Source organism: Drosophila grimshawi, unplaced genomic scaffold, assembly GCF_018153295.1.
Source record: "Drosophila grimshawi isolate 15287-2541.00 unplaced genomic scaffold, ASM1815329v1 contig_1369, whole genome shotgun sequence".
Lineage (NCBI taxonomy): Eukaryota > Metazoa > Arthropoda > Insecta > Diptera > Drosophilidae > Drosophila > Drosophila grimshawi.
In genome coordinates, this window is record NW_025062891.1 from 3,466,284 (window position 1) to 3,477,424 (window position 11,141).

The 11,141-nt window shown below is 38.9% G+C and overlaps 4 protein-coding genes across 4 annotated transcripts; 3 read left to right on the forward strand and 1 right to left on the reverse strand.

The window, feature by feature from the left end:
• The first annotated feature begins 251 nt into the window (after positions 1-251).
• On the forward strand, positions 252-2,228 carry LOC6559877 (phosphate carrier protein, mitochondrial). The gene is made up of 4 exons (XM_001987229.2): positions 252-411; positions 806-1,005; positions 1,084-1,848; positions 1,911-2,228. Exons 2-4 carry the CDS (start codon positions 825-827, stop codon positions 2,075-2,077), a joined length of 1,113 nt encoding a protein of 370 aa, XP_001987265.1. The 5' UTR covers positions 252-411; positions 806-824; the 3' UTR covers positions 2,078-2,228.
• A 1,056-nt stretch (positions 2,229-3,284) lies between these two features.
• LOC6559878 lies at positions 3,285-3,942 on the forward strand. Its single transcript, XM_032733985.2, has 2 exons — positions 3,285-3,296; positions 3,356-3,942. Exons 1-2 carry the CDS (start codon positions 3,285-3,287, stop codon positions 3,914-3,916), a joined length of 573 nt encoding a protein of 190 aa, XP_032589876.1. The 3' UTR covers positions 3,917-3,942.
• Positions 3,943-4,942: 1,000 nt separating this feature from the next.
• LOC6559879 (pro-resilin) lies at positions 4,943-8,550 on the reverse strand. The gene is made up of 2 exons (XM_032734701.1): positions 8,486-8,550; positions 4,943-6,213 (listed from the first exon to the last, which is right to left on the reverse strand). The coding sequence occupies exons 1-2, from the start codon at positions 8,489-8,491 to the stop codon at positions 5,569-5,571; spliced, it is 651 nt and encodes a 216-aa protein (XP_032590592.1). The 5' UTR covers positions 8,492-8,550; the 3' UTR covers positions 4,943-5,568.
• On the forward strand, positions 6,287-7,175 carry LOC6560697 (casein kinase II subunit beta'). Its single transcript, XM_001987232.2, has 2 exons — positions 6,287-6,910; positions 6,969-7,175. Exons 1-2 carry the CDS (start codon positions 6,360-6,362, stop codon positions 7,069-7,071), a joined length of 654 nt encoding a protein of 217 aa, XP_001987268.1. The 5' UTR covers positions 6,287-6,359; the 3' UTR covers positions 7,072-7,175.
• Positions 8,551-11,141: the final 2,591 nt, after the last annotated feature.

Consider the following 11,141-nt stretch of genomic DNA (forward strand, 5'->3'; position numbering starts at 1 on the left):
ATTCTTTTTTTTTTGCATATGACTATGTTTATTTATTACTTTATATAGTATAATAATATAGTATAAAATAGGGCGTGTGAATACAGGAATAGAATAATATCTTAAAAATCATTCAACACGAATTCCCAAAAAAATGAATCCTTTTGCCATAATGATCAATTCATAACCGTTAATCCAATAATTGATAACCGCTTGTAACCGCTTAATTTTGAATACGCATGACAACCCTACGCCGACATTGTTACCCCATCATTCGTATTGTAATTTGGATTGTTGCACTTGGTTTTCTGGTTTGGCGCACGACGAACGTTGATATTTGGGTTCTATTTTCCTAAAACCCAACAACGATAACTTGATACTTCATCTATAGCTTCTTTAGCTTATTTTCTTCATTTCTCCTTGCATTTTGAAGTGAGTCTCTTTAACGCTATCCAAAAATATAAGTATTGCTGAATATTGTGTTCGAAATATTTTTGAAAAGTGCTCCACACAAAGCTATTACGCAATGCACAATGCTATTAAAAAAAGACGACAATTTGAAAATAAATACATACGAAAGTTATGTAAAAAAAAGTGTGTTATGTGCAAGATCAATGCCAAATAAAAATTTGAAATTAATTTTCAAAATGTTTAAAAGTTGAATGAATTTTTATGTGTTTCTTAAAGTGATTAAACTTAAAGTAGAAGCTTTTGTGTATATTTATGTCGCTTATAATTTGTTATATGTGTGTATAAATATTAAATTTTTGGTTACATCATGACTCATTAACCTCAACCTTGTCCTCGGATTCGATTCTATTGACAGCATCCTGAACTAAGTCAACATGTTCAAATCTTTGATTGATGCCGCGCAGAACTCAACGTTCAAGTCGCCATTCAGCAGTGCCGATTGTCAGACAGCTGCACCGCCCACTCTGCCCCTGCCCAGCAGCGATGATGCCGTTTCCACCCGCACCCAGCTGAGCCCCAATCACAATTTCGCAGCTGCTGCCGCTGCTCAGGGTGGTAAGTTTTGGGATTGGAATTGGAATTGGAGTCCACCTGGATTTCAAAACTTTTAATCATTGTCTTTCGATTTCTTAGACTCCTGTGAGTTTGGCTCAAATCATTATTTCTTGCTGTGCGGCTTGGGTGGCATTATCTCGTGCGGCACCACCCACACCATGGTGGTGCCCCTGGATTTGGTGAAATGCCGTCTGCAGGTCGATCCGGCCAAGTATAAGAGTGTGTTCAATGGCTTCCGTGTCAGCTTGGCGGAGGAGGGTGTTCGTGGTCTGGCCAAGGGCTGGGCGCCCACCTTCATCGGTTACTCGATGCAGGGTCTGTGCAAGTTTGGTCTCTATGAGGTCTTCAAAGTTATGTACGGCAATGCCATCGGTGAGGAGAACGCGTTCCTCTATAGAACTAGCCTCTATTTGGCCGCTTCTGCATCGGCCGAGTTCTTTGCGGATATTGCGCTGTCGCCCATGGAGGCAGCCAAGGTTAAAATACAGACGACGCCCGGATTCGCAAAGAATTTGCGTGAGGCGCTGCCCAAGATGACCGCACAGGAAGGCATCACCGCCTTCTACAAGGGTCTGGTGCCACTGTGGATGCGACAGATCCCATACACCATGATGAAGTTCGCCTGCTTTGAGCGTACTCTGGAGCTGCTGTACAAGTATGTGGTGCCGAAGCCACGTGCTGATTGCACCAAGGGCGAGCAGCTTATTGTCACCTTTGCCGCCGGTTACATTGCTGGTGTCTTCTGTGCCATTGTCTCCCATCCCGCTGATACCGTTGTATCCAAACTGAACCAGGCCAAGGGCGCCAGTGCTATGGATGTGGCCAAGAAGTTGGGCTGGTCTGGTGAGTAAACAAGCAATCCTCTGTGCGATATTTATATGCAAAACTAATCGTACTTTTAATAGGTCTGTGGGGCGGTCTGGTTCCTAGGATTGTCATGATTGGCACACTCACCGCTGCTCAATGGTTCATCTATGATGCTGTCAAGGTCTTCCTGCACATGCCACGCCCACCACCACCAGATATGCCCGAATCCCTGAAGAAGAAGCTGGGCTTGACTGGAGCGCAATAAGAAGGAACACACACACACACACACAGAATGTAGGATGTTAACCGTCTTAAATAAATATACATATATATAAATACATACATTGAAAGTGCAATCAGATTGTTGAACGATTAAACCAAGATAAATAAAAATATACAAATAACTTAAAAATTAATTCAAGACGATATCTTCAAGTTAATGTTGCTAATATGAACTTCAATTAAACTGTCGAAATTTTCGAACATTTTTAAAATTAACAATTCATAAAGTAAAACAAGGTGTTTTACAATCAATTCGACAATGTTAAATTGATCGTTTTTCATAAGTTTAATTTAATTTAACTTGACGCATGCATTTTTATATACCTCAATCCATTTGATATTTTAAAAAGCCCGCGCAATGTATTCACCAATGAAAATACTCATGTTTCTCACGCAGGGCTGCATAAAACCTTTTGAGCTGGTCACCCTGGCACTGAGTGCTATGGCGCGCGTTTAAATGGCTCTGCCCACTTAAATGACTTTATTTAACTTATGCAAGACATTTAATGTGTGTTAATTTCGCTACGTTTCCCAATAAACATTAATCAAAGTCTATTAAAAATTACTCAAAAGTTTGATAATAATTAATTAAAGTCAACAAGTTAAGTTTAACGAAGCGATAACAGTTCTCATGTCGCTGCCACCTGTGGTGAGAAATAGATTTTATAAGACCCTGATCCGATACACGTGAAAGATTTCAAGTACTTTAATTTGAAAAGAATGTTCTTCCGTAATAAATTTAATTCGATTTGATGGATTTGCTTTGCACAGCTTTTTTAAACATGTGGGAAACACTTATTAATTAATTACCCCTATTCTTGAACTTGATTATTTGATTTTATTCATTGCGTCTTAAAGTTCATGTCAATTATCGAACACTTACAGTTAGACAACTGATGTCACTAACTATACTGTGTGTGATACCAAAATATGTTTGATCCCTTGCCAATTATTGGATCATCCATTTGGCAAGGTCAAAATATTAGTAAGCACGCAAAATTAGTTGTGCTTTATTTTTTTTGTCGGATTACGTGACTATTGGATCCCAGATGCCACACAGATGTGTGTCCGATGTGTGTCAGACGTGCCTGTCATACTGAATATTTGCCGAAGATTGTTTAATCATTTGATATAAAAGTGCGTGGCTTTAAACATTTTCCACTGCAGTTGCAAATGCAACTTTGAACAAAATGCAACTAAAGGTGCGATTTTGTTAGAAAAGAGTCTACAATTTTTTGATATTTTAATTTCTTTTTATTAGTTTATATTTGTGATCACTTGCGCTGTGGCCATCCACGCCGAGACTCCAGTGAGTCTATATGCTCCCGCTGGCTGGCGTCCACAGGTTCCGTTTAATCTGCCCGGCGAGTTTGGGGATCCAGTGGGCTCCAGCGTGCAGATTACCAGAGCACGGGTCGAGCACGCTGGCACCTTTAATGAGCCACAAGTCAACCCCAATTACTTGCCACCCAAATTCGATAATTCCAATCAGCAGCCAGTGGCACAGCCTGAGTCCACAGAACTCCCAACTGGGGAGCAACAGACGACTCCGGCGGCAGAATATGGAGCGCCTAACTTTAGGATCAACTATCCCGAAGAGGATGAATCTGCAGCATCATTGGACTTACAGCAAAATTTTAGGGAGGGACGTTACTACATAGTCTCCAGCAATAATAAACTGCAGCGAGTTCTCTATCGAACAACGGAGGATAAGACTGGCGATGGTTTCACGGCACAGCTGAGATACTCGCCTGTGGGTGAGCTGCACGATCCAGTCTATAAGTATAATAGTCTGGGACAACTGGAGCGGGTGCTTAAGTGAATATATAATTATATCTGGAACTTGTAACTGCTTATCTAAGATCATTTTTTGATCCTAGTAAACAACCAGTAAAACATTTTTAAACTTTGTCAATATCAACTGTACCATCAATTTAAATTAAAAACTTCTCGATTTTTGCGCCAGAAAAAACCTTTCTTTGTTCATTACAATAAAATATTCGCCGTTTTTCATTTTGAATTACTTAGTACATTTTTTTATTTTTTTAAGTTTTATTTATAATTTTGTCTAATTTCCTACAATCAATCAAAATATGTTTTCGATCGGTGAAGCACGTCACGTCTGTAATTAAAAGGTCTTTCAAATTGTGTAATTATTTTATTGAACTGAGCTGTTGAAAAGTGACACCAAGTGTGCTCAACAAGTGTAAGGTAAAAGTAAAAAAAATAAATAAAATATAATTGTTTTTTGATTGATAGGCAAGGCAAAAATAAAAAATGTTTGCCTATTTAGTTGTGGCTGGAACAGTGTGTGAAAATATGAAATTTCACTGTACGTTGTACATACATATCCAGTGTGCATATGTAAATGTATATAAACTTCATGAATAGACATAATGATGGAGATGACAACTGCTGAGCACACCTAAAGTAAAAGAGATCATTGATTCCCACACATTCCACTCAGTCCTCGCATTCCAGACGCTCAAAGGTCGCACATTGTCATCTCATAGACTAATAGCTAAACTGTCGCTAATTTATGCAAATAAAATCAAGACGCGTAAAATTATGTTAATGCTGACAATATTATAAAATTGTCGCTTAACGTTTTGCTGCACAACTCAAAGCAGCTCAAGTCCAATGAAACTGAGCTCTTTTCAATGCAAGAGCAGCAATAGAAATAACTAAAAGGGAATTGTTATGTTCTTCATTGCATTATTTGATATTCTCTTCGAGAAAATGGAAGACCCCCAAAATAAACAGTTTGTTGTTTTTTTTTTTTTACTTTGTTTTATACAAAAATGCTTCTTTATTCATTATCATTATTTTATACACAAAAAATCTCATTTGTTTCATTTCGTACACATTATTTTCCATTCAAAGATTGTGCTTCAATGCATTTTTCATTCAGAATTCATATTAAAATTAAATACAATGCTTATGTATATGGATGTTTATGTATGAATGCGTGTGATAGTCACAAAATGTATGTATGTATTTATTGGCGTGTGTGTGTGTGTATGTGTGTGTGTGTCTGTAACTGTGTGTAGACCGACACAAAATGAAGGCGCTTAACAAAACGAACGGCAAAAAGGTGTTGGAAAATGAGGCAAAGGCAAAGGCAAAGCCAGAGGCAGAGGCAAAGGATAATAACAGTAAAGGACTTTTGAAACGTGCCTGGCTATGGCAAAATGGCAGCGTTTCACTAAATGGAGTTGGGAGTGTGACAGTAGAGAGTGGAGAGCGGAGACAGGTGGAGATTCGCATGAAAAGAGCCAGTGCATGTCAAACTGTTGCAGCAGCAGATGCATTTTAATACTCAGCTCGCTCAGCGAATGTTAAATGTTAAAAACAACGATATATGTATGAATGTATGAATGTGTAGGTAGACAAGAATATAGTTACAGGGTCGACTTAAACTGGAAAACACTAGAAGGTAGCAACGCCTTCAGCATAACTACAACGCGCCCGCCCTTACTGATAACCATTGAATTTGCCCTGCTGCTGCTGCGCATTGCTGTCGTAGCCACCAGTGCCGCCATTGCGTCCATTGGCATTGCCATTGCCATTGCCAACCTGCTCATAACGAATCGTTGGACGATAGCCATTCTGATCGGCCTCGTATTCGACGATCTGTTTGCGGCCATCGGGCAGCAGAACGTAGTAGCGGCCAACAGCCAAATCACCATCGCGGGACTCCATGTGTCCAAAATCATTGCCCGACTCGTAATCCTGCACATCGTATTTGAATTCGTATTTCGCCGGGCCGTATTGCTCCTCATCCCGCTGACCGTAGCCGTTGTTGCCATTGCCTCCGTAGCCGCCGCCGCCGCCGCCGCCATTCTGTCCCTTGAAGATCGCACCAGTCAAGGCAGGAGCGCCATACTGGCTCTGGGGCACTGGAGCACCATAGCTGTTGCTGGGTGAAGAGCCACCACCATTGCCGCCACGCTGAGGAGGCAAATAATTGTTGGCCGGCGATTGGTAGCTTTGGGTGGGTGGCAGATAGTTGTTGGTGGGCGCCTGCGGGGATTGATTGGGTGGCAGATATTGATTCACTGGTGGCTCCGCTTGCGTCCATGCGGCCAGGCAGACGAGCAGCGAAATCGTTGTAAAGCACTGCAAACGGATGAATAATTGAATTAAGTATGTGAGTTATTCTCTTTGCTCAGCACAGAGCAGGCTAAATCAAAGCTATCAAATTACAATTGTTGTTTAGATTTATTGTGTTTGTATTTAAAAGTTGTTAAATTTTTGTGTTAGCCATGACGGACTCGGAGCAGACTGCCTGGATACACTGGTACTGCAAGCAGCGTGGTCACGAGTTTTTCTGTGAGGTTGACGAGGATTACATACAGGATAAGTTCAATTTGAGTTTTCTCGACTCGAATATCACCAACTATCGGCGTGCTTTGGAAGTGATCCTCGACTTGGATACTGGCTCAGGCTCAGATGCACCACCCGAGGCAGAGCTGGAGCAGTCGGCAGAGAAGCTATTTGGCCTGATACACGCACGGTTTATATTGACCAATCGTGGCATTGATATGATGCTGGAGAAGTATCAAAAGAGCGTCTTTGGCATTTGTCCGCGTGTCTATTGTCAACGACAGCCAGTGTTGCCCGTTGGCTTGAGTGATAATCCTGGCGAGGATAAGGTGCGCATCTTTTGTCCCAAATGCAATGATGTCTATGTGCCGAAGTCGACACGACATTCAACCATCGATGGCGCCTTTTTTGGCACCGGTTTTCCACACATGCTCTTGATGGTTAAGCCGGAAGTGAGGCCGAAACGGTCCAAGCAAAAGTTTGTGCCAAGGTGGGTCTAATCAAATCCAAATGTTCAACTCGAGCCTCTAACTCGAACCTTTTCTCAGGCTATATGGCTTCAAGATCCATCCGATGGCCTACAAGCCGCTCCTTGAACCTTATTCCGCCTCATATAAGGATCAGCAGCATGCAGATGCCGAGTCTAACTGAATATCATTCTTAATGCTTCTTTCGATCGCATGCGACCAAAATTATGATATGTTTTTGTCTTTTGCATTACGGAAAGAATCTCATTAAAATCGCATTCATAATTATCTATGCTGTTACTCTATTTGCAAACAAATGAGTTATGCTCATTGTTTATAATAATGTTAATAATTATGCTTTGTTGTTTTTGTGCTTTAGCGTTTAGGCTTGTAATATGCAAATTTGACGGAAATTGGGTCGCCCGTTTTCGGCTGCAAAGTGAAGGGGCGCTTCTCAAAGGTGACTTGCACAAGTCATAAGAAATCTGATTGTTAAGTATACGCCTAGTTAACAGCATTATGACAGGCAGATTAAATGACTTAAGCAACAGATTTGCGTTTTACTTAGCGGGACATTGAGGATTGGAAGTGTTTACATACATAGATATATATATTTAGTTTGAATCTGTTTCTTTACAAGACTTCTTTGCATTAATTGTGCAATTTGATTGCCGATTTTGTTGCGAGTGCAAGACCTTCAGTGACTTTCATGCTTCAGTGCCTTTAAAATACTGTTAAGAAGAAGCAACATTTGTGTTTTGTGTTGCTTGTGTTGTCGTTGATCGTTTTTTGTTTGTTTTTTTATTGTTTTGTTTTTTTTATCGTCCCTTGCTAATCTCTTCTCCATATTTGGGCATGGTTTGAAAGTACAAGCCATTTAATATATGCATTGCAACACTGAAGAAATAACAGCAAATTGATGCTGTTTTTTGGATTTTGTATCTTTAGATGGGCAACAAATTCATTCAGCAGCTACTACTAGTTGTATCTTTAATTTATTTTGCGCATTTGCCATCTTGGAATTAGTTTCGAAAACAGAAGCTGCCACAAAATTGATGGCAAAAAGGTGATTAAAAAAATTTATTATGTATATATTGAAAACGCTTTATTAAAATGTGCAAATTTTATGCGTATTAGCTGTGAATTTCTTTGATTAATTGTATTTATGAACTTGACTTGTGTTATTTGCCAAATTTTTTTTAGGTTGTTCACAAGACAATTGAATTAAATTATTGATTAATTGATCTTGAAAGCGAAATCGAAGTTGAGGAAAAATGTTTGATATAGGAAGAGTTATGCTGAGAATTGAATATGTTATTCAAGAAATCTGAAAAACATTGCAGATACTCAGAGCTAAAAATAAAACTGACAAAAAAACTGTCTGCAGGTCCTAAAATATATGAAATATATGTATATAGTTTCTAATATCTGAGCACATCCTTTTTGATGATTGTGCCCAATAATTGAGATTTGCACACTTGTTGCTGTTGGTTCAAAATCATTTTTTTAACAGGAGACGATCACACCACTTTGCACTTTTGACAGTCCAACTTATGCTTTGCATATCGGAGATTAGATTATGAATATTTATTCTATACCTTCATTTTGAGTAGTCACTTGCTTGGGTTTAGTACAAAAACACACACGAAAACTTTTACTGCAAACTCGGCACTAGGTAGTAGCTGAGGTTTTGTGTTAAATGAATATTTAAGATTGGTGTTCTTCTTGCGAAGATGGTTGACTTGATTGTGATACTGAAACAATTTCGTAGGCCAGTATTTATATTTGAAATGAGCAGTGCATTCGCTGTCGCAGTCGCAGTTGACGTCGGCGTTCCGAGCAGCAGCAGCAACAAAAAAATAGCGCGCCAAATTTTCGTAGCTGTATTTTGGTTTTTTTTTTTCAATTTTTTTTTTGGGAAGTTTCGAAGAGCGCTCTTAGCTTCAAAGTAAAGTAGCAATGCAAAGCAACACACAAAAAAACATTACAAAATAATGCAAAGCAACAATAACAGCAACAACAACAACAACAGCAAGCTACAGCATCGAATGCTCTCCGCCGCTCTAAGCTCGTGAGCAGAGCAGAGAGGTACAAAAAAAAGACGACGAAGACGACGCTTTTAGTGTTATAGTAAACTAGTTACTTTTAAATTGAAGCGCCAAACATTTTTGACGACGTGAACGTTGCGAAGATGAGCGTCGAGCACATTCAACTAAATGAGCAGCAGAAGCAGCAGTAGAAGCGGCAGCAGCAGCGCGGGAGTAATACGCTCCTGGGATGCATTTGCCCAAGCCCCTATGCTGTTGTTGTCATGTAATAGCGCAAAAAAAACAAACAAAATAAACACTTATTCGTAATGGGATTAGTCATGCAGCTGGTGGAGCGAGTGCCTCACTGCGATGCCTCACTGCCTGGCTGACTGCCTGCCACTTGGTTGCCAGCGCCACCACGCATCTTCATTGCTACGAGTCAGTCGTGTGGCAGTCGCCGTCGCAGCAGCAGCAGCAGCAGCTGAAACGAAAGACTTAAGGCGCAAACTTGCGCACGCGATTTACAAATCGCAACACAAAAAAATAATTTAAAAATGGCAAAACATATTAAAAAAAAAATTCTCACTTGTTGCAATTTGACAAGAAATTAACTCTTTTTATGTTTAGCCTTTGTGTGCTGTGGGCGTGGGAATCTTTTGTTTAGGCCCTTAATCTAGTTGGAAGATTTAATGAGTCTGAGAGATCTGTGCTAAATCTGATCAGATGTTGATGTTTGTTATGTGAACAGATTGCAGTGTGTTGGGAATGCTAGAAGGAATGTTGTCTAGCTAACCGGGCAGACTAGTAGTAGTAGTATGTTGAAATATGGTTGATCCATATGCAAGTTGTCTGAGATATAGTTTTTATTTATGATAAATAGGTATATCAAATCAAAATTTATTTAAAATCGCTAAACTATCCCAAATAGTTTCAACAGCTGCCATCAATATTTGTTTAATTATTAAAATTTCACAGGTTTATTTTTAGCTTTACATGACACAGCTGATAAGAATTAATGCGTAAAGTGAAAGATATATTTAAAAGGTCTCATTATATGTGAGGAGGTGTGGAAATATATGTATATGAAGGTCATGATTTTAGCCAATTTCAAGCAATTTAAAATTGCATAAAACATTGAAAAAAGAAAGAAACTTAACGAGCACTTCAAAAATTGTAACAAATTCAAACGGAGAGAGACGAGACCATTGTATTTTTATATTTTTATTGCTTTATTTATTCAATGTTGTGGGCGTAGCATTTATCACGATCTACAAATACTTTAAATGCCGTTAAGTTGCAAATTGTTTTCGTTTTTCTTTTCTGGTTTTTTTGCTGGGCCTTTTGCCATTATTTCATTATTTCATGCAAAATTGTGTGAATGCGTAAAACTCATTATTGACATTATGTGAAAAATGGTTTTTTCATTGTTGCATATTGTGTTGAATTTTTTCCTTCCCGGCACGAGTCAAACCGACTTTCACATTTTAATGTTAAGGTCCGTCTTAATGGTAACGAGTTAATAATTATATGGCGAAAAGTAGCGCACCTCAATAAATATTGGAAGTTTGATTGAAATGAGAGGAATTCGGGCAGGTGAATCAAATTATCCATGTTAGCAGAACTTAAACATGTCGAATCTATTTGAAGGAAACCAATAACAATTGAACAGCTCAAGGCCTGGCCATTAAATGCTTAGAAGCTGACCTAAAGAAATTGCAAGTAATATCATGGCCTCAACATGTGCCTAAAAAGCTATAAACAAATTTTATATAATTACAAAAATTAACTCGCATTTTGCTCGCAAGCATGCCAAAAACTATAACGCATAAGCGAGTAATAAAATTCATATTTAAACATATTAAAGACTAAACAATTAAGCTACAAACAAAAATAATCATCTTCGCATCATGTTTGTGCAATCAAAAATTCATTTAATTTCCTGCATATTTTTGTTTGTTTAAAGCATTTAAAGCATTTATCGGCTAATATACGTTGACCGTGCCCAGCGAAAAGGAAAGAAAAACAAATACTGATGGTGATGATGATGATGATCCGCCAAGTCCAATACTGTAATCTTTGTTTCAGTCTAGAGGGGCTACCTTGAAATCTCTGTAATATGTGTGTGTGTTTGTTTTGTAACCTAGAACGCTGACGAGTGGAACGTATAATTTAAATTAAACTACAATAATTTTGTTGGCTGCAATGTGCCCGCACACATTCAGAG